General features: G+C 32.2%; 2 protein-coding genes across 2 annotated transcripts in view; both read left to right on the forward strand.

The window, feature by feature from the left end:
• Positions 1–13,385: 13,385 nt before the first annotated feature.
• LOC134712475 (basic salivary proline-rich protein 3-like) lies at positions 13,386–24,606 on the forward strand. Its single transcript, XM_063574053.1, has 6 exons — positions 13,386–13,532; positions 16,628–16,676; positions 19,064–19,648; positions 20,045–20,629; positions 22,917–23,082; positions 24,426–24,606. Exons 1-5 carry the CDS (start codon positions 13,470–13,472, stop codon positions 23,078–23,080), a joined length of 1,446 nt encoding a protein of 481 aa, XP_063430123.1. The 5' UTR covers positions 13,386–13,469; the 3' UTR covers positions 23,081–23,082; positions 24,426–24,606.
• The window catches only part of LOC134712474 (basic salivary proline-rich protein 3-like), a 31,903-nt gene continuing 23,516 nt past the window's right edge, over positions 16,310–24,696 (forward strand). Inside the window, exon 1 of the mRNA XM_063574049.1 lies at positions 16,310–16,479. Within this exon, the coding sequence (XP_063430119.1) occupies positions 16,414–16,479 (66 nt within the window). The 5' untranslated portion in view covers positions 16,310–16,413. The remainder of the gene's footprint in view (positions 16,480–24,696) is intronic.

A 24,696-nucleotide genomic window follows, 5' to 3' on the forward strand; every position in this document is an offset into this window, starting at 1 on the left:
CAATTATTCATTTTAAATTAACAAACTTTCATCTAAGTCACCCTCTAGGCCTACTTATATTATTGAAGTATGAAAATAGAACCGTAAATGACTTGTCAATGATCTTGCAAATAAACAATTGAACATTATTTAAAATAGTTTTAATTTCGTTAGAATTTTGTAATTATTTCTTTTCGATCAATTGATATTTCAAACAACACTATATTCTCAAATTTGTACGACATTGTCTAATTTATATAAATATGAGAGCAAATCATGTGTTATTGAGTACCTCACATTTTGATAGGATGGTAGTGAACACTTTTCGATGCCACTGCTGGTGGACGTTTCGTCCCCGAGGGTATCACCAGCCCAGTAGTCAGCACTTCGGTGTTGACATGAATATCAATTATGTGGTCATTTTTATAAATTTCCTGTTACAAAACTTTTAATTTTTCGAAAAATTAAGGATTTTATCCCAGGAATAGATTACCTTAGCCGTAAATTGGTACAACTTTTTTGAATTTTTGGATCCTAAATGCTCTGTAACTTTGTACTTGTTAGGCTTTACAACTATTTTGATCTGAGCGTCACTGATGAGTCTTATGTAGACGAAACGCGCGTCTGGAGTATTAAATTATAATCCTCTTACCTTTAATAACTATATTCGCCCTAGAATCACGTATAACAGATTTTAATTAAAGACTACCGTGATACCGTTTTTCAAATCGCATAAATTCATTGAAAAGAAAAAAAGAAAAATACAAATCGAGGGAATCGACTTGATTCCATAAGTAGAAAAACTGAGTGCATGTCCTGTTGTACATTCATCACCTTTTTGCTAATCCCCACTTAGTGAGAATATCATACCTGTTGAAAAATGAAATGCCAATGGATAAGAATCAATAATTCATTTAAAATCATATTTAAATGTATTTTATATTTTATATATAATATTATTAAATATCATATTTCTGAAGTTATGTTACTATTTAAATCTTTGAAGCTTTGTTGTTAAATAATTCGTTTCTATGTTAGTTGGCGTTTGATATTTTTACACTTGAGTGTTCCTGTTGTTCCTTTGTTTTCCTCTTAATAGTTGAGGGGTTATATTCGATTTTAGTTTGTAACCCGGATTTGTTATATCTCAATCAATTGATGACTTTTGAACACTGGTATTCTACTTTTGCCTTTATTCATTATACTACGATCGAGAACATAGACGCATTTAAGATGATAAAATTGCTTAAAGTAAAGGCAATATTTAGTTTAAAAACCGGTCTTGAAGTTTTTCAAATTTGTTACTTTTCAGCTAGACCAAAAGATAAAATCATAACACAAATTCCGAACTCAAAGGTAAATCAAAAAAACGGGAAACTCAATGAGTCCTCCACCAAAAATATGGGAAAAACAAATGTCATATTTCTGACTTTGCAGAAGAAAATGGTATGTTAAACCTAATTTTATACCTTTACACCTTTGAATGCGAATAAAACACTAGGTTTGTTCTAAGAGATATAATATGGTGCACTCTAGTAGCATTTTTTGATTAAATAAGAGTGCTATTTTTCTAATAATGGTTATTTAACAAAATAACTTCTTCAGCCATAAAAAGTCTATACAAAAATAATGTTATCCTCTGGATGAATCATTTATTTTTAATGAAAAAAAAACGAAATTCAAGGGAAGTTCAAAGCGGAAAGTTAAGTCATTTACAAAATGGCAAAACCAAACGCTCAAACACATCTAACAAATCGAAAACAACTGTTATATTCCTGACCAAAAATGGATAAACAGTAAAGTTTCAAAAACACACAAGGACAAAACGGGTAACTTTTACTCGTAACTTATATGAAAAACAACGCCAGTATCTAGAATCTGTAATTCAAGACCATCATATATTATTTGTGAAGTTGTCACGAAATATGTATCAACCAGGTCTTACAGACGTTTTTTTTTGTTTTAAAAGGATAAGACGTTCTTTGACTTACCCCTGGTTTTACAAATATCTATATGTGAAATTAAAAGATCTGGTGTCTTTGATATTCGTCTTTGATAAGTAGCTCAGACACTTACTAAAATAAAAAGAAGTCGACAAGGAGAGGCACACATTTTGTTCCCATAGGAAAAACGACATATTTTTTTTTAAAAAGTCTGCCTTCAATTTCAACAAATGTGTTGTCAAATGGAAAATCCAGCATAATGATGACTTGCTCCTCTGTGTAGCATGTTTTACCTTTTAGTTTACTTTTAACACAAAACATGCCATATGGTATCCCAAAGTAACAAATTTGTAGCGTTGTGGATTATTTCTTTCAGACGATATTTCAATTTCCACACGGGGAATGGTGGTATACATGGTAAAACAGCAAATATTTTGATCGAACTAATTTCAGAAAAAAGATTGAGATTTATACTTATGTTTTGCTATATTTCTGAAGACCAACTTAAAGTACAGATTATTTTTGTCAATTTAAAAGATAGTTCTGTAGTCTTAAGATTTAAAACAAGGTTTTATCCACCATTTTTCTACATTTGCAAATGCCTGTACAAAGTCTGTAATATGACAGTTGTTTTCCATTTGTTTGATGTATTTGGGCTTTTAATTTGGTCATTTGATAAGATACTTTACTACTTGATTTTCCTTGGAGTTCAATAATAACGAATGTCAATGAAGTGTGTTCGCCGACTTGAATGTCAATGAATTATGTTCGCCGACTTGAATGTCATAAACGTATTACGTCTTACTTTTTAACTTTGATGGCGGATTCTTTTCAGTCAAAGAGAACATATGAAAATATTAAAGTAATAGAAAAAAATTGATATCATAAATGATTGTTATGTTGTTTCATTTTATTTAATGTTGAGTTTATAAATCTAATTTACCAAATACGATTTGAAATTAATAATGCCTTATTTATCTTTCCCACGTTTGAAATTTGAAGTTTATTGACTTTTTTTCACAATATAGGTTATTACATTTATGTATTGTTCTTGCTTTATATATTTTGTTTTCGCATGTAGATTTCATAATTTTTCAATGGTTGTTTTGAACAACATGCTTATAGAAGTTGCGGACTGATTCAATTGAATGACTGAATGTAGTTTTAATAACATTTGTATATGTTTAGCAGTAACCGTATCACGTAATAGCCAGTTGTGGCAATGAATGTTACTTTCATTTAGTCATTTGATAATTTTGGTTAAAAAAGAAGGACACGTTATATTTTCCTGAATCATAGTTTTTACTATATAAAAACATGTGTACATAGATTTTCTTTTAAAAGGGAATCCTTTATTTTAATTTTTTTTAAATGTCAGTTTTTAAAAGTGATATATTATAGGCCAATGTACGGTCTTCAACGCGGAGTCTTGTCTCACACCGACAGCAAGCTGTAAAGGGCCCCAAAAATGACAAATGTAAAACCATTCAAACGGGAAAACCAACGGTCTAAAAAAGGGGACGAAAGATACCAGAGGTATAGTCAAACTCATAGATTGAAAATAAACTGACAACGTCATGGATAAAAATAGTAAGACAAACAGACAAATTATATTACAGAAGATACAACATAGAAAACCAAAGACTAAGCAACACGAACCCCACCAACAACTGGGGGTGATCTCAGTTGCTCCGAAAGGGTAAGTAGATCCTGCTCCACATGTGGCACCCGTCGTGCTGCTTATGTTATTACAAATCCGGTAAATAGTCTAATTCGGTAGGTCACATTCGTGAAAATATAAGGGTATTGTAGCAACGACATGAGGAACATATCCAATATCATCTATGAAACGTGTATTCCATAACGGTCATCCAACTCGTGATGGAATCCGTCTTATCTACATAGAAAACAAGAAACGAGAAACACACATGAAACGCATCAACAAACGACAACTGCTAATTGCAGCGGGTTTAAGGTTTAAAAGTACCAACCTTCCCCCGTTTATGAAACAATGTTGATTGCAAGAATATCAGCAATAGCATACGGATAACGAACAAATATCATATAAGATACGTTACTGAATCTGTTCAAGTGTGCTTAAAATTAACCATTTTCTTGAAAACTATCAAACTCGTACAGCAACAAAAATATTATTTTATCAAAAACTATTTAAATCTTCATAATTAATCTATGTAGCAATATTGATTCAAGTCGTTCGTAAAATAATCTTCTTATATATTGCTGGAAGTAATTTTCAATGTAATAACAAGATGAATCACTTAAAGTATCTATAAAGTAGAGTTCAAGGCGTAACAATACAAACAAGCAATGTTTTTGAACAAGAAAGTTAAAAAAAATCTGAAAAATCATGCATACAGGAAAACCAACAGTCTAATAAATATCAAAACGAGAAACAAGAAACACTTAAGAAAAAAGTAAATTCACAAAACAACTGAACTCCGAGGAAAATTCCAAACGGAACGTTCCTAATCACATGTCAAAATCAAAAGCTCCAACATATCAAACGAATGGACAACACCTGTCATATTCATGACTTAGGTCAGGCATTTTAGAAGTAGAACATGGTTTTATAGCGTACTAAACCTCTCACGTGTATGACATTCGCATAAAATTCCATTAAATTGACAGCGATGTTTGAACAAAACAATTGTTTGTCCCTAATATTTTATTAACTGTGCATTTACATTCAGATATTGCATATCAAACTTATTCTTTCATAGCGTGTTAAAATTTACGTTTTTTTTATTGAGTAAAGCCAGCCAATTATATTTTATCGTGTGTTTTTCTATGTTGTGATGTTATGCTATTGTTTCAGAAAAAGGGAGAAGGTTTGGTACCATTAAAACGTTTAATCCCGCTGCAAATGTTTGCACCTGTCCTTAGTCAGGAATCCGATGTACAGTAGTTGCGTTTGTTTATGTAATTTATACGTGTTTCTCGTTTCTGATTTTTTTATATATAGATCAGACCGTTGGTTTTCCGGTTTGAATGGTTTTACTCTACTAATTTTGGAGCCCTTTACAGCTGCTTGTTCAGTGTGAGCCAAGGCTCCGTGTTGAAGGCCGTACATTGATCTATAATGGTTTATTTTTATAAATTGTTTTTTTGGATGGAGAGTTGTCTCATTGGCACTCACACCACATCTTCCTATATCTATATAATAGGTAAAAATGTCAAACATAGAGTTATAACGGTCAACATGTGTTATAACCTTAAACAAAACCACATTAACAAACGACAATCCCTGAACATCAGGTTCCTGGCTCAGCAAAGACAGATACAAACAGTGCATCGGGTTTAAACGTTTTAATAGATAGGCGCCAACCTACATCCAACCTGAAACAATAGTGTTATATCACAACATATATAGACACACTATAAAATATTAATTGAAATGACTTAACTCCCCAAAAAGAGACATTTAAAAACCACCAAGTAATTATACACTGAACGAATGAATTTGATCTTTGACACAATCTGAATACAATATTAATAAAGCAAGAGGGTTAGATGTAAAACAATATAAGAAAGACAAATGCAACCAAAGGAAATACCAACTTACACAAGGAAATTCAAATAGATGGGGCTATAATATTTGTTGATTTTACAAAAGCTTTTGATTCTTTGGAATGGGAATTTATGTTAAGTGTTCTAAAGCATTTTGGTTTTAATGAATCATTCATATCATGGGTGGAAACATTATATAAGGGAATACAGACGTGTGTAATAAATAATGAATGGGTATCCGAAATTTTTGAAAACTCTAGAGGAATCCGTCAAGGGTGTCCTTTATCGGCTTTACTTTTTGTTTTATCAGTCGAAATTATGGCCGAGCGATTGAGGCAAACCTCAGACATTAAAGGTTTTCGTGTTACTACAGATAATAAAACACATAGCATTAAAATATCACAATTAGCTGATGATACAACTCTGTTTTGTAGTTCAAAATCAGATATATCTAAAGCTATGAATATAATTGAAACATTTGGCTCTTTCTCAGGGTTAAAGCTAAATCGTAATAAAACAGACGGAATTTGGATTGGGTCGCTTAAAAACAGCGTAGATAAGATTGAAGGCATACGCTCGACCGACAAACCCGTCAAAGCTTTAAGTATTTATTTTGGTCACGATAAACTTCAATGTGAAAAGTTAAATTGGGAACCTAAAATAGATAACATGAAATCATTAATTAAACATGGGAAAAAAGAAAATTAACAATGGTTGGGAAAATATTGATCATAAAATCTTTAACGGAGTGGCTATTTGTCTGGCTAGCCGGACGAATAGTGCCAGGGCTATTTGTCCGGCCATGGTAATGCGCATGTCATATCATGTGCGTTCGGACGCGGGTGTAATATTATCTTCAGTAGCACCAAGGGGGCGTGTGTAATCTGATCACTGATATTCAATTTGAAGATGGCTGAAAACGGTGATACCAATATTTGTGATATTTTTTGCAGTTTTCGGAATTTGACAATGGAATACGATAGTATGAACTCCCAAGAATGATATAATCTTATAAAAGTGACTCTAAAAAATTGAAATCACAAGGAAAATGGAAAATAAAAGATAATTGATCGGTTTTACAAAATTATTCAACTCGCTACAGCTATGTAAATGGTGGAAAATATGTTCAAAGCAAGAGTAGTTGAGAAAGGCCTTTACAATTTTGCATGTCTAACTGAATGAAATTTAGCTTATAGTTTTATTCCAAAAATGAATCTTGCATGTAGTCTTCAAAGTAGTACATGTGGGGGGGGGGGGGGGGGGGGGGGGTGAGGCTACAAACTTGAAGTGGGGATGTTGGAAATATGATTATAAAAAGTGGGGTATTGAAATACACGGGACAACAAAGATTGGATCAGGATAAAAATATTTTAAAAATGTTTGGGGGGGGGGGGGGGGGGCATTATAGAAAAATCTCTCACCTTTCACTTAAAATATGGATAACTTTATTGCAAGGGGTCTATAATTCTCTTTGACAGCAACAGACATAATAATTTTGTACCTTTTTCAGCTAGACAAAATCCTTTACGCTAACTTAAAATGCATAAGTCAAACACTACCCAAATTTGTTTTACAAGTACATTTGTAATTTCTTCTCTCTTCTTATATTAAAAATATATGATATTTTATGATTTTTTTCAATGTATTGTTTATCCGCTGGACTATAGACTAGTATGAAGAAAAAACTTACAATTACTAGTATTAACAAGATTAGGCCCTAAGACTTAAGATTACAAACATGTGTTACCCCCTGGTGCTGGTGAAGATTATATTACACACACACTAATATTATAGTGACATGCGCATTGTATTGACCGGACAAATAGTCCTAGTACTATTTGTCCGGCTAGCCGGACAAATAGCAACTGCCAATCTTTAATATTACCAAAATTTACATTTTTGGCTACTTCGTGTAAAGTTCCAGAGATTTACTTGAAAGAAATTGAAAGCTGCTGTTTCAAATACATTTGGGAAGGAAAAAATGACAAAGTAAAAAGAAACACACTTATTGGAGAATACCAAAAAGGGGGATTAAGAATGATCGATTTTGACAGTTATTTTACAGCACTGAAAGCCTCATGGGTCTCAAAATTAACAACAACCAATATGTCGAATTGGAAGATTATTCCTACTAAATATTTTAACAATCTTGGTAAAAACTTTCTTGTTTTTAACATGAATTTAGATAATATTAAATCAATAGATAGACTTGGAAAAATACCCGACTTTTATTTACAAGTAATTTCAAGTTGGGTTAAAACAGGAGGAGGTTTATCAACATGTTCTAATCACTTCTCTAATATTAGAAAACAGATTATTTGGGGAAATAAATATATTAAATATCGCAACAAATGCTTGTTTTCCCCGAACTGGGTTAAAAGTGGATTGGTTTATATAAACGACATGTTGGATAGTCAAGGAAATTTATCCGAAAGTTTTATTTTAAAAAAGTTAATTAATAAAACAAACTGGATTGCAGAGTTTAAGATGTTAAAATCCTGCATCCCAAAAGAATGGATGCAAGTTTAAAAAAAAGAAAACTCCGTTAAGAGTAAAATCAATATATGTAAGGTTAAATTAAGATGGCAAAATAAACAAATTGAAACAAAAGATATCAATAATAAAATACTCTATACCACTTTAGTAGATAAAAAATATACAAAGCCAATCGGTATCAACATTTGGACAAGATATTTAAAATTAGAATACGTACCACAGATGCCATTTGTATATGATTTTATATTTAAAATTTTAAAGGAAAATAAGTTGAAAATTTTCAGATGGAAACTGCTTCAATATATCATTCCTACAAAGCAGCTACTATTAAAGTGGAAAATATCTGAGAACGATAAATGCAACTCTTGTAAAACAAAAGAAGAAGATTATTTGCATTTCTTTATTACGTGTTCATTTTTGAAAGATTTTTGGGAGAAAGTACATTATCTTCTAGCAAAAATGAATTTTCAAAACAAGATATTGGCAAAACATATAGTATTTGGATACAAAATATCAGATCAAGGATATAACGGTTTAAATTATTTCTTGACAATTTTAGGTTTTTGTATTTACAAGTAGTACTATGTGTCAGAGCAAAAGCTGAAATTTTTAGATGTGTATGCTATGTTTATAAAGGAACTACGAAGGTTTATGAATGAGAACAAAACAATATCTCAAAATGTATTTTTCATAAAGTTAAAAAGATTGATATAATTGATGGAAAAAAATAATGTTTATATTTATTTATATTCTGCGTATTTTCCTGGGTACTCAGAAAGTATTTCACAGGGATACTTTATACTTTATTGAAGCTTGGACAATGAAGTAAAGTTGTAACAAGCAATTTGATGAATAAAGAATATTTATTTGTTGTAAAAAAAAAAAAGGAAATTCAAATAATTGTGTAGTAAAGTTTACAACGAAGTACGGGAATATAATATATAAATTCTACCACTGCATCGAGTGTAATACGATATTTATCCACTCGAGACAGTAAAATTTTGCCCGAGCGTTTTAAACATTTAAAATTTAACTGTCGAGAATGAAAAATCGTATCACACGAGATTTGGTGATGGAATCTTTTTCTCTAATGATTTTCTAACATTATGCAGGCAAACTTATTCCTTCTTTTCGAATGATCTGCAAAAAGATGTGTTCTTTCTATGTGACGTCATCAGACATGGTCGCCTTTTTCATGCTGTCACAATAGGAAATTCAGAGGAAAGCAAGAAAATTCGGATTTTAACCAATGAAGTACTGAGATCAAACGAACCACACGTTGCTTAAATTTTTGTATACAATGGGTGCAGAAAACAATAAATTGACGAAGATTTAGAGAAACAAATGTATTACAAAAGAAATGATTTTATTGTTCTTAGTTCGAGATCAGAAGTGAAAATTTATCGTCATACCAAACACTTGTCAAAGGTGTCAAATTTTAAAAAAAGTGAGACGAAATGTATAAATAAGTATACAGTAAATAACAAAAATGCATTACACATGTTATCAATAGATCAAGATGGATACTTATCATCAGATTGTACTTAAATGAGCTATACGTAGGGTGTAAAACATGGATATGAACTGTTTACCTTTCCAGAGCACCTGATTTGTCACAATTGGAAATTTGCAAATATTTCCGGAGCACCATAGTTCCCCCCAAGTTTTTGGTAAATTTCGTGTTGCCCAACATTTAGTTTTCTGTTCAGCTTTCTTTTCGTTGTTTTTCGTTTTATGTCATTGTATTGTCAGTTTGTCTTTGAGTTTCAACCACACACTTTATCGGATGTAGATGTTTAGCCGTTTGACAACGATTTCAATCATTGGGAAGCTTTATATTTCCATAAAAAAAAATAGAACTTTGTTAAAAAGTTCAGCTGATTTTTATAGAGTTATCTCCCTGTAATGTTCTGTACCTCTTTAAGAGATTTTAAGGTGCCCTTGGTCTCTTCTGTTTCTTTCGTTAAGCACTTAATTATCTATACTCTAATGACTTAAACAAATAACTGTTTTTTATTCTTGCGTTACAGATGATGGTTAATTAAGAAAGTTGCTTCGGACGTACACGTAGATGTGTAAGAGTTCTAAATATCTTTATAGATTAACGTTTGTCATCTCAACAAGAATGATTTTCTCGCTTTAACCGGTACGGCAATTGAGTTGAGATGACCAATGATAATCTCTTTATCGCTATTTTACCTATGAAGAAGTTGTAAATTTCATTGACAGCGCCCTTAGTTTCTAGCGATAATTTAACATAGCTCTTTACTCGGTATGATCAAAGGAAATTCTCGCAAAATAGTGATTAATGACTCTTATCATTTTTACTCTAAACTGCTTAATAATTTACACCCTTTGAACGGTTATTATTTTCTAATGGACGTTTAGTTTATTCTTCCACCTCGATACATTGCAAGATAGACATGCATGATAGCAATTGATTTCAATAAGGACAGTTGCACTAGCACAAATTCAAAATTAAATGTATAGATGCATTTTGAATATACACAGCTCTCTGATTGATTGTAAATGTAAATAAACTCATTATAGCTACCAGGACTAAATTTAGCATATACGCCAGACGCGCGTTTCGTCTACAAAAGACTCATCAGTGACGCTCGAATCCAAAAAAAGTTAAAAAGACCAAATAAAGTACGAAGTTGAAGAGCATTGAGGACCAACATTCCTAAAAGTTTTGCCAAATACAGCTAAGGTAATATATGCCTGAGGTAGAAAAGCCTTGTAACTCATTATTTTTTTTTTATCAAAAAAAGCTCATTCATCACAGGTTTTGATGTATTTGGCACAACCTTTTTGTAATTTTGGGTGCTCAGTGCTATTCAACTTTGTACTTGTTTGCCTTTTTACCATTTTGATCTGAGTTTAACTGATGACATAGCTCTTCATCTTTTATATAAGCTTTGGATTTCAAGTATTTTGGCCACGAGCATCACTGAAGAAACATGAATTGTCGAAATGCGCATCTGGTGCAAGAAAATTGGTACCGTTATTTTATTATTTAGACGAAACGCGCGTCTGACGTATTGAATTATAATCTTTGGTACCTTTGATAACTTTTTGTGCGTGAACACTGCATGCTAAAAAATCACCGTACGTAAGCAATACTTCATGTGTGTCTATAAATGGACTTTTAAAATAAAGTATGGTGATTATCATGGAAGCTTAACTTAACTTATTGAATTTCTAAGGTTCATTATGACGACAAATAATTTGTTCAAAACGACTACACAATATATTCTCGTACAGTTGTTTAAATTCAATAAAGGACTCGTGTGTTATTTAAAAATATTTTTTTTATCAAATAATTGTTGAATATACAAACCGTTAACTCAAAAGAAACAAAGTTAACAATGTACAATAAATACATTTCTTTATCGCTTTATATGTATAAATTGTTAAAATTAATCTCTGTTACAACGATTCTCCATTTAAATATTTTAATAAAATAGAGCTCAAGGCTAGAAAATATTAACAAGCAAAGCAAATAAATGATCAGAATATAAAAAGACTTTTGAAGAGAAAATAAAAACATTAAATAAGTAATACAAAGTTTCAACGCTTCATTATACGTAATACTTAAGTATTTTCAGTTACCATACATTATTCAAAATAAAATATAAGCATTTAAAACATATGCCATTTGAACCCTTTGATGTCTGATATTTAAGGATATTTATGAAATACTTTCGGAAATGTATTAAGAAAAAAGGACAGGGATCAATTACATATCACTGAAAACCAAACGTGCCACATTCAATTTAATAAGTTAGCATTAAAAAAATCTTCCCAAGACTAATTTGAAAATAAAAAGGTGTTTATATCAGGTTAATTTCCCTGTGTGTTGGTTGTTTTAATTGTTTTCTTTAAAAATTAGTTTCTGTATGCCCTTTTGTATTTTGGTGTATTAAAAGCTTTCCCTTGTTCTGCGATTGAGCAGCCCCCAGTCCTAATAAACATGTGTTGTGTAGAGTTTAATATACCTACAATAACCAATAAACTCATCATAGATATCCAGGATTGTATTTTATATTTACGCTAGACGCGCGTTTCGTCTACCAAAGACTCATTAGTGACGCTAGAATAAAAAATGTTAAAAAATCCAAATAAAGTACGAAGTTGCCGGGCATTGAGGACCAAACATTCCCAAACGATTTGCCAAATACAGATAAGGTAATCTATGCCTGAGGGAAAAAAACATCTTAGTATTTCAAAACTTCAAAGTTTTGTAAACGGTGAATTTATAGTTTGGAGCATACCAATGATAACTCAAGTCAACGCTGAAGTGCTGACTACTGCAAACCGAAACAAACGTTGGTGAAATGCCAGTCCCCAAAATACAAACTATACTTTCATGAAAGTAACATGTGCTTTTAGTACAGACCCGATAAAAATGACACAATAAGAACAAGGTTGTGTCCCCCCACTTTTACAGAACCTATTGGCAGATCGTTACGGAATATCGGCGATATAGACAACCCATTGGTAGATCGTTACGAAATATCGGCGATATAGACGACCACAGATATCTTTCATATATCTAAAAAACAGAACCTTTATTTTCTCGCTCATGAATAATCCGCTGTTGCTAGAAAATTGTAAACTACTTTTGCCCTGTGCCATATTCAAGCACTTGTCAGAACTTGACGACGTTACAAGTTTTTGTTTATCCTATAGAAAATGTGTTGCTGACTATAGATCCTTCATTTTGTATGTTAAAACTATTTAACAACTTTTCTTTAAGTTGGAGCAGTTTAAATCTTGGCATGTTGTGTTGAAAGTTATCTGTTTGAATGAATTACCCGTCATTCGTTTATAAATATTTCCCCGCTTTCAAGACAATATCCTATAGTTTGATATATACACTAACTAGTATTATCTCCAATTAATCAAACTAAACCCATTTTATTTTTTGAAATTTCTTGGTAACTTTTTAATATGGTTTTTGTACCTAAACAGAAAACATATTAAAAAATGGATGGTTCAATGTAGTTCAGAAAACGCAACACACAAAAATGATTAAATAACACCAACCAACCAAAAATATGCTTTGAGGACTATTTACAGACATTTTCGGTTTTTTATAATCAACCCTTATTTCTCAATTTTAGGGGGACTGACATCCTGACATAAATACTATCCATTTCGACCTTAGACGAAAATATTAAGCATTTTTCTCACGATTTAAATTTCTTAAAATGGAAATGAAAAAGATTTAAATGATAAGAATAAAAACGTGAGCTTCTTATATATTATCAAGTCTTTTTTAAAGATACAAACCACGGTACCAAAAGTATCTCAATCTCAATTAAAGGACAGAGGTCAATATCACATCATGTGATATCTTTAGTTCAATATCTAACTCTATTTATTATTTTAGTCCCTTTAAATATGACATGAAATCGTGATTTTGTTTTTAACGAATAATGCAAGTTTAAAGTCAACACAAATCTCCATTGTAGTATAAAACTAGAGAAGTTTCTCTTGTGATCACCAGAGATCAAAATGAAACTAACATTAGTAGTTGTCCTTTTAGGTTTCCTGTGCATTTCACAAGCCTATTCTAGGGTAAGTTCTCATTTCTTTAATCAGTGTAACTTAGTGTGATAGTTTTTGGATAACAAAAAAGGCAGTACTTTAAAATCTACTGCAAACTTTAAAATTACATTTTTTTTACATGACATCACAACGAAATGTGTTGTAAGTAACATGCGAATCTTTTATTTAAAAATAAAAAAATCCAAATATACTTTTAAGCTTAACCGCCAACACGTTCGGTAAATTGGCATTTTGAGCTTATGTAAAACATGTAGATCCAACAAGCTATATCAGACAAATGAAACTTTTTCTTCGGGAACTTTCTGGTTTTTTTTATCCTTTTAATTCGCCAAAAATAAACTTATTATATATACCAGGATTGAAATTTTGTATTTTCGCCAGACGCGTTTCGTCAACAAAAGACTCCTGTAATTATAAACATAGATACGAATTACAGCTTGATTTTATCAATATGTTATGCAATAGATGTTCACAGTTTGCTGTGAACCCTGAATTTTTTATGCAACTTGAAGTTCTGCACACACAAATATTGATTTATGATAGATTGCTTGGTGATTGCATTACGTTGCACCATTAATCAATTAATCAATCAATCATACATCAAAATTTGAGTGTGCAAAACTCCTATATTTCTTACTTATAGTTGTTAGGTTAAAGGCTGTAAATAGATAAATGTCACCAGAGGCAGAGTGGTAATTTTAACTCAGTTTGCTGTTCATAGTACCTGTTGTTGGGTTGCTGTTTCATTTACTCCACATTTTCTTTTATCTATATTCGAGATATAGATGTACTGAATCTTTGTATGTTTACAAAGCACCAAATGCCTCTATAGCGAATGGTCACTATATCTAAGTAGCAATCTAATTTGTTTAAAATATATCACACCATGCTTATTTGTCAAAGATCTGACACTACGGTTCACTTGATTCACTTTTAACATCTTCTGGGCATAGCGACATCAAAGTTCTGTATTTAATTGATGAAACGGGCAGCTTAAAGGCAACTACAACAATTGTTAATTCTAACGCTGTCATATAGACTAGTATAAAAAAAGATAATCATTAGGAAGTGTTTCTTCTTCTCAGGACATCAAGAAACTGCACTCTCTTTAAGAAACTGTATTGTTTTGTGGCTTTTAGATTCCTCTTGGTATAAACAGGAAACATACATGCACTAGATTTAATGACTTTTGTACACATTAAGTACCAAAAAATGGAGGAAATGGATTTTAAAAATTGTCTGTAATTGCTGTGTGTGTATTTAGTTTGTCAAAGACTCAATTTTGCAAGTCAATTTTATTTTCACTTGAGAAAGTTGTTATACTTTTTTTTATTTATTTAATGTTTTTACTAAATTAAATCTATTTTCATTTGGAACTTAGTGGTTTGCCATTGTTTGGATATGTTGTTGGAGTTTATTCATACCTTGAAAATACCTTGCTGGGAGGGGGTTCTATGTTGGAACAATAACATAAAATAAGCCCAAGATTAATTAATCTTTTCAATCCAATGAACAGGGTCAGTGTGGGTGTGTTTTACATATAAATATATAGCCACGGAAGCAAATTACAAACAATACGAATAGATTCTGGTATCACACCTCATGTACATGTGTTAGATATAACGGATAAGCAAATAAATATGTAATTGTTTATAAGGCCATTTATAAGACATGGCTTTAGATCGAAGCTGAACAAATTAAAGGGGACATATAAGAACAAAGGTTAACCCAAGCGCATGTTCATGTTCGTTAACTTAGCATTGCCTTTGATTGTTTTCTGTAATATCCTTGTTTTAACTAAATGGAAAATATGGTGTCGATATTAAATCTAATATAGATTCTATTTAACATACGCACAACGTATAAGAAGATGGGGCACTTGTCCCAATGAGACAACTCTCTTTTCAAGTCACAGTTTCTAAAAGTAAACCATCATAGCTCAAAGTACAGTCTTGAAAACGGAACCGTATTGGCTCACACCTAACATCAAGCTATAAGGAAAGACTTGGATGGAGAGTTGTCCCAAAAGCGCGAGGTTTGGCTAGTCACAAAACCAGGTCCAACCTACCATTTTTTTCTTAAAATATCCTGTGCCAATTCAGGAAAATGACAGTTGCTGTCTAGTAGTTCGTTTCTGCTTGTGTAGCATTGTCGGTTTTTTTTTTGGTTGTAATTCAGTGTGTCTGTTATTTTGTTGTGTTCCTCTTATAGTTGACGTGTTTCCTTTGGTTTTAGTTTGTATTTTTTTTTTCATAATAACTGACTTGCGAGTTGTTTTAGTGGTTATAAAAAAAAATAATTGATTCAAGATCACTCTGGTCGATTTGCGAGTTTTTTTTTTAAATCGTGTTTTAAAGATCATACCAATAACTAATGAAAACCTGAACTTTTAATGTTTTTTTTTAATTTTTCAATTTATTGTTTATCTAAAATGTTTGTTCGGTATACATTTTTAAAATAGACCTTCTTTTTGGTTAGCCCTTTCGTTTAAATCAAAGACACACGCGTCATCCTTTGATAACGTTTATTACGAAAACTATTCTCTTTCTTTTATTCATTTAGTTACTATATTTAATATTTATTTTTGAAAAATGTTTTATTTTCTTAAGGGTTTTATAACATAAGTTTCTTTACAAGGTATAACAATGAGGCTATAAGAACTGAATGTAAAACCTTTAGGGTTGAATAAAAAGGTCATGGTTTACCTTAAGTAAACTGTTTTATTTAAACCCCATATCCCTGACAATAGAAAGAATAGCTGTTTGTGGATGGGGGTAAATTGAACATGACCAGCGTGATCACCAGATTAAAATTGACAGTTAATGCGTCACAAATCATGAACAAGAAGTGTATAAAAACAAGTAAGAGAAATTAAATATCAGCATACACTATGAAGACTACCTTGTTTATCGTGCTCGTAGGGAGTTTGTGCCTAGCACATGCCTCTTTCAACAAGGTAAGAAGTATAGCATGCTTATACTTTTCATTTAGACTTTGCTGACATTATTTTATATTATAAGCTGATATTTATTTTGCAATATTTTACTATTGTCGTGTTCGATACAAACGGTTAATCTCTCTCTTCTGTTTTTTTTTTTACTCAGGAGGAGGAAGAATCTTTTTTGGAATGGATAGTTGATCAAGCAAGGAAAGGTAAGATGCTTTTTATGTATAGTGCGATCTGGTATGACTTACTTTTCAAAATTAAATTCTGACACTGCTGAGTTAATCAAAATATTTTTTAACTATCTCAACAGCATTTAAAAGTTAATTAAAATATTTTTTATCATGAGTAAATGCTGATTCGTGCGTATTTATTTCATATGTCCTTTAACGACAAGATACTTAAGAATACCACAGCAACACAATAAGTGAAACAATAGAATTTAACTCACAAATCAAAGGAGAAAAAACGTTTTACAAAATATATATTTGCCAGCCGCATCATTTTAATACATATACCTCAAATTTGGATTAAGCGGTTTTCTCAGTACCAGAATCTACAAAAAATTATCATTAAACGCTTTCAATTTTGAAATGATAAATCCCCCACCTTATTAGCAATAAAACAACTTCACTTGAATATGAGATATATAGAGAATAATACATGGCAAAATCCGTATCATATGTCGTATCATCCCGAGACATCAATATCAGCCCGAGGGCCTTTAGGCCCGAGGGGTGATATTGGTCGAGGGTGATACGGCATGTGATACGGATTTTGCCATGTATTATACACTTTATCATATATTTCAACAGAAGAGTATTATATTATATGAACTGTTTTCTGATCCATAGCACTGGGTTACCTTCAGTTCTGCTTTTTTCTTGTTTCAAAGCCTTAAAAAAACTGCTCAATTATTTATACGAAGCACCTGGGTTACCTTACAATCTGTTGTTTTAAATATTTTGTTTATTATTGTATTTATTTGAGTGTTTTGTATGTTTATAGTTGCATTTAGTGTGCCAAAAAATATGTTGTAAAAACGTAATGTTCGTGACGTCACATAGAATATGAAAACTTAACGTTCCTGACGTTACATACTAAACAATGACGTCATTCAAAAAATTGACCTATTTTTTGGAAATTTTTTCTAAGCAAAAAAAAACTAAAGAACTGACTTGATGTATAAAAAAAAAAAAAAAAAAAAAAAAAAAAAAAGGTATGCGATACGGATTTTACCATGCGATACGGGGTATGCGATACGGGTTTAGCCATGCGATACGGGGTATGCGATACAGGGTAGGTGATACAGACTGGAAAAAAGAACCTTTATTAGATATACAAAATAGCTGTATTTTGTACTAAATATATGATAAACATTTCTAAACTCATTTCGTCCTACTTCAAGCAAAGTTTGTAGGAAGATATCAAGACTTTATTGATATATAAATTTTCTTGGGAACAGACACTGTTTATCATTTCAATAACTTTGCTATTTGTCTTTATATATTAAGACTGTTCAATCAATTTTTTGGTTACATCTTTTTCGCGAGGCTTGGTATTTGTACATCCCGCAATTGGGTTATTGTGCTGTGGTAATTTTTTGTGTTTTGTCTTTCATATTTGTTTATGTGCTTTGTCTTTTTCCGAAAATCTGACAAAAAATTCCGAAACATGACAAGCAGACATCCTTAAAAGAAGTCCGAGTTCGATGTCAGAATAGGTAACTAAAGAAACCAAGCTAAATGACAAACATTCACAAATGAGCAAACTACTACTAGAAATTACTGACATGCCAGCTTCATACATTAATTAAACTGACTGACAGATTACGTCCTCATCATATGAAAATCAAGTGCAATCCCTCCCGTTTGGGTTTTAATATTATATAATCATAAAATATATGACAAGAACATAACCTATATCATGCCAACAACTGGTTTTAGAATGAGTGTGTTTACTTCTGATGCAAAGGCCATATCATGAGTGAATCAATATTAGCTATACCAAAATATGCAATCCTTAATGACTTGACACCAGTATCGTAACTATATTCTTTCAGAATAAGTCTGTTTCAAGGTTTGTTAGCTTTTGAGGGGAATGCCGACATTTTTGTGCTTTGTATAGAATATAACCATCAATTTGGATTTATATTTACGAATGATGTCCCTGTACCTATGATGAAATTTAGTAAATGTTTTGACTAGTTCTTGATATCGAAAACGCTGGCGCAATAATGTTTCAGTAATAATGATATTTCTTTCGTTGAAATCAAATACGTTGTTATATACACGAGCAAATCGAACAAGTTGAGTTATTTAAAGACCATAAGATAGTGGCAAGGGAACGTCACCATCTAAAAATGAATTATTAACAATAGGTAAAAAAAAATCGTCTCTTTTTCTTAAATTTTGGTAAAATGCTTCCAGCTAAAGATATAAATATCAAGATCCAGGAAGGAACGGTTTTCATTGTTATTATTAGCTTTTAATTATTTAAAGTCAGTTCGGCAGGATACATCTCTTTAGTGTACATACTAATAAGGTCGTCATTATTGATAGCCACTATATCATCTTAAAAATGCTTTTTTTTTTAGAACAAAACGATAATGACAGACCAAGACCTTCAGGGCAACCAGAAAAAGATGGACCAAGACCCTCTGGACGACCTCCAATGAAGGGAAAGAATGGAAAAGGACAAAAACCAGAAGAGAGAGAACTTGAGGGTGACAGACCAAGACCAAGTGGACAACCAGAAATGGATGGACCAAGACCCTCTGGAAGACCTCCAATGAAAGGAAAGGGAAGAAAAGGACCAAAACCAGAAGAGAGAGAACTTGATGGTGACAGACCAAGACCTTCAGGACAACCAGAAATGGATGGACCAAGACCCTCTGGACGACCTCCAATGAAAGGAAAGGGAGGAGATGGACCAAGACCCTCTGGACGACCTCCAATGAAAGGAAAGGGAAGGAAAGGTCCAAAACCAGCAGAGAGAGAACTTGACGGTGACAGACCAAGACCAACTGGGCAACCAGAAAGAGATGGACCAAGATCATCTGGAAGACCACAAATGAGAGGTCAAACTCCCAAAAAGGGAAAAGGTCCGGATACTCGACCATCAGAAAATAATCTTGACGAAATGCTACGTGAACTTGAACTTGACATTGAAGAGTTAGAAGGTGCGTTTTCAGTGATTACATTTCAAAACATAGAATTTATTTGGCTTATTACCTTTTACAGGTTTGTACCATGTCAGAAATTATTTTGCCATTTGTTTGCAGTTTGAGTTTGAGTTTGGTATTTTTGTTATTTTCCTTTTTTCGCTCATTCTTGCCTTCAAAAATGTCGAATTCATTTGACTAATGTATAATTACATAATTGCAGAGGTTAATGGTTCTTTTTTACAATTTATAATGACAAGTTATGTCAATTTGCATTGATTTAGTGACCAATCGATAGTTGAAACAAATACTGATATATTTTACATATATATATTAGTTTACATATATTGTCTGTGTACAAACAGACCAAGAACAAACAAAAAATATAACAACAACTTATTCCCTTTTTTTCAGAACAAAATAATATTGGTAGACCAAGACCCTCTGGACAACCAGATAGAGATGGACCAAGACCCTCTGGACGACCTCCAATGAAAGGAAAGGGAAGACAAGGGCAAAAACCAGTAGAGAGAGAACTTGACGGTGACAGACCAAGACCAAGTGGACAACCAGAAATGGATGGACCAAGACCCTCTGGAAGACCTCCAATGAAAGGAAAGGGAAGAAAAGGACCAAAACCAGAAGAGAGAGAACTTGATGGTGACAGACCAAGACCAAGTGGGCAACCAGAAAGAGATGGACCAAGACCCTCTGGAAGACCTCCAATGAAAGGAAAGGGAGGAGATGGACTAAGACCCTCTGGACGACCTCCAATGAAAGGAAAGGGAAGGAAAGGTCCAAAACCAGCAGAGAGAGAACTTGACGGTGACAGACCAAGACCAACTGGGCAACCAGAAAGAGATGGACCAAGATCATCTGGAAGACCACAAATGAGAGGTCAAACTCCCAAAAAGGGAAAAGGTCCGGATACTCGACCATCAGAAAATAATCTTGACGAAATGCTACGTGAACTTGAACTTGACATTGAAGAGTTAGAAGGTGCGTTTTTAATGATTACATTTCAATACATACAAATTATTTGGCTCATTGACTTTTACAGATTGTCCGAATAACTTGAATTATATCAAAGCTTATCTGGAAAAAAATCCAGAATGAATACATTATAAATACGGTAACACTTCTTACAGAATTAAGAACGGTTTTATTTGTTGACATGCATATTAATCATGTGGTCATTTTTATAAATTTCCTGTTTACAAAACTTTGAATTTTTCGAAAAACTAAGGATTTTCTTATTTCAGGCATACATTACCGTAGCCACACATTTTTGGAATTTTGGACCCTCAATGCTCTTCAACTTTGTATTTGTTTGGCTTTATAAATATTTCGATTTGAGCCTCACTGATGAGTCCTAGTAGACAAAACGCGCTTCTGTGGAACTAAATTATAAACCTGGTACTTTTGATAACTTTTTATTTTGTTTTGATATTTAGGGTTTAAAAAAAAACAAATTTGATTTATAGTGAACAAGATACTTACACACTATTGACTGCTGTACACATTGTTGTCAATATAATATAATTTTAATACAATATTAGATAGCTATATAAACATTTTAGCACACCAATTTTTTACATTATGAACTGCTGTATCATGTCAGAAATTTAACAGTTATTTTCCATTTTTAGCTCACCTGGCCCAAAGGGCCAAGTGAGCTTTTCTCATCACTTGGCGTCCGGCGTCCGTCGTCCGTCGTCCGTCGTCCGTCGTCGTCCGGCGTTAGCTTTTACAAAAATCTTCTCCTCTGAAACTACTGGGCCAAATCAAACCAAACTTGGCCACAATCATCATTGGTGTATCTAGTTTAAAAAATGTGTGGCGTGACCCGGTCATCCAACCAAGATGGCCGCCACGGCTAAAAATAGAACATAGGGGTAAAATGCAGTTTTTGGCTTATAACTCAAAAACCAAAGCATTTAGAGGAAATCTGACATGGGGTTAAAATGTTTATCAGGTCAAGATCTATCTGCCCTGAAATTTTCAGATGAATCGGTTAACCTGTTGTTGGGTTGCTGCCCCTGAATTGGTAATTTTGAGGAAATTTTGCTGTTTTTGGTTATTATTTTGAATATTATTATAGATAGAGATAAACTGTAAACAGTAATAATGTTCAGCAAAGTTAGATTTACAAATAAGTCAACATGACCGAAATGGTCAGTTGACCCCTTTAGGAGTTATTGCCCTTTATAGTCAATTTTTAACCATTTTTCATAAATCTAAGTAATCTTTTACAAAAATCTTCTCCTCTGAAGCTACTGAGCCAAATTAATCCAAACTTGGCCACAATCATCTTTGGGGTATCTAGTTTAAAAAATGTGTTGCGTGACCCGGTCAACCAACCAAGATGGCCGCCACGGCTAAAATTAGAACATAGGGGTAAAATGCAGTTTTTGGCTTATAACTCAAAAACCAAAGCATTTTGAGGAAATTTGACATGGGATAAAAATGTTTATCAGGTCAATATCTATCTGCCCTGAAATTTTGAGATGAATTGGACAATCGGTTGTTGGCTTGCTGCCCTCCAATTGGTAATTTTTAAAGAAATTTTGCCGTTTTTGGTTATTATCTTGAATACTATTATAGATAGAGATAAACTGTAAACAGCAATAATGTTCAGCAAAGTAAGATCTACAAATAAGTCAACATGACCTAAATGGTCAATTGACCCCTTAAGGAGTTATTGCCCTTTATAGTCAATTTTTAACAATTTTCATTAATTCGGTAAATTTATGTAAATTTTTACCAAATATTTTTCTCTGTTACTAATGGGCAAGGTTCATTATAGATATAATTGTAAGAAGCAAGAACGTTCAGTAAAGTAAGAACTTCAAACACATCACCATCACCAAAATACAATTTTGTCATGAATCCATTTGTGTCCTTTGTTTAATATGCACATAGACCAAGGTGAGCGACACAGGCTCTTTAGAGCCTCTAGTTTTTATGGCAATAGTTTAGATTTCGAGTTTGAATTCGGTATTTTTGTTATTTTCTTTTTTTCGTTTATTCTTGCCTAAATTTATGTCAAGTTCAATTGACTCAAGTATCATTACATAATTGCAAATTGGTCAGTAATAAATTTTTTTAGAACTTCTATAACATTTACTGTCAATTTGCATTGATTTAGAAAAGCAATCGAAACAAATACTGATCGATATGCTTTACACATATATATTAGTTTAAATATATTGTCTGTTTACAAACAGACCAAAAACAAACAAAAAATACAATAACTACATTATATTCTCTTGCTGTGTTTTTTCAGAACAAAATAATAATGGAAGACCAAGACCCTCTGGACAACCAGAAAGAGATGGACCAAGACCCTCTGGAAGACCTCCAATGAAAGGAAAGGGAGGAGATAGACCAAGACCATCTGGACGACCTCCAATGAAAGGAAAGGGAAGAAAAGGTTCAAAACGCATTTAAAGGTAGAGACTATTTTAGTGTATTGAATAGACAAAACCAGAAGATGCCCGCGAACTCGATGTACAATTGGGCAGGTGTTTAAAAAAGGGTTTTTAAATTTCGCGGGCGGTATAATTGACTGGGCATGCGCGATAGCGTATATGACAAAGACCGATAACTATCTCTGAAATTGGATATTTTTTCAAATTTTGGAATTTTCAGTGGGAAAAAATGTTTCAAAGACAAATCTAGGAAGTACACAACACTACATAATTCTTCATATAACAACTATTTCCGACTTTGTATAGTTTCAGAGGAGTTGCGTTTCAATGAAATCGGTCTCTTCCTATCATGAGTAGTATGAATATAAACCAATGAAAGTAATTTGTAATGATTCGTGTGCGTATAAGTCGTCTCGAAGTACGTAACATTCAAACATTCTATGGTATTTAATATTATTTTGGAAATAGATAAAAAAATGAAAAACTATCACATGTTAAAAAAGGACAAGCATCTGAAACGTTTAGTCACTTAAAATGAGTTATTCCCATTAATTAAAAACATTCATTTCCACTTTAACAAGAAACATCGTACACATGTATTGAATTTCTGTATCAGAATTTGGTGATTTCAATAAATAGAATTCTTGACCATTTAACTTTAAGGATGATAAGCGGGTATTGTTTAATCGTAAAAAAAATTGGATCTTCAATTTGAGAAAGAAAAGAAATATTGTGGTCAAGAGGACGACGAAAATTCCATATTTCCCGTACTTTATAGTGTAAAATTTTGAAGAAGAAAAAAATTATTGATAGCGTAAAAAAAAAAAAATTTTTTTTGACTCAGACAAAAAAACAGTACCCTCCCTTACAAACAAAATTAGCGTACTACACTGGAATGTGACCGTAAGAAATCTTTATATTTTCATTCTTTAGTAAAGCAAGATAATAGTTGATTTGATATTTATTCCGGTGAAAGTCAAAATCTACATGTGATATAACAGTAAAATAGCAAATTCAACTTACAAAGAATATCGCAATGAAATGTTTTAAAAATTCCTTGAATAGATAAAAAGAGTTCGACTGTGGTCTGCTCTATAGTTGGGTTGTTGTCTCTTGTTGACATATTCACCATTTCAATTGTCAATTTTAATACGTATGTGTCATCAGCATCGGATGTTATTCACCAAAAAAAAAAAAACATCATCGAGACGTATACTATTTTTCAGACCTAGGAGGAGCTATTAGCAGGGGCCATTTATTATATATACGATCATATACTAGTAGCTACAAAAAACATGTTTCTATAGTTTACACATTCCTCTAAGATATGTTTACACAATACACCTTTAATTTTATAATTGCAGGATAATCGACCGATGTTATCGTTGGTGGATGAACATGTGTTTACAGCAGCAACCATTTTTAAAATTTTGAAATGTTAGTGAACATTTTCCCATTACATTATGTACTTTTGTAATTAGCATGTACTATCATTGTGAAATAATTTAATTTCAAATAACTTCTCTTATTAAAGTTTTAGCACAATTTGTTGTTCTATATTTTCTTTGACTATCATACATATGAGATAATTTAACGAAAAAGTATCATTTAACGTAAGGGAACATGCCAATTTTA

This window comes from Mytilus trossulus, chromosome 3 (genome assembly GCF_036588685.1).
Source record: "Mytilus trossulus isolate FHL-02 chromosome 3, PNRI_Mtr1.1.1.hap1, whole genome shotgun sequence".
NCBI lineage: Eukaryota > Metazoa > Mollusca > Bivalvia > Mytilida > Mytilidae > Mytilus > Mytilus trossulus.

Coding starts and splice junctions, on each gene's coding strand:
- LOC134712475 (XM_063574053.1), top strand. CDS start 13,470: ATGAAACTAACATTAGTAGTTGTCCTTTTAGGTTTCCTGTGCATTTCA. Junction 13,533..16,627: donor TTTCACAAGCCTATTCTAGG/GTAAGTTCTCAT, acceptor TTTTTTACTCAG/GAGGAGGAAGAATCTTTTTT. Junction 20,630..22,916: donor TGACATTGAAGAGTTAGAAG/GTGCGTTTTTAA, acceptor GTGTTTTTTCAG/AACAAAATAATAATGGAAGA.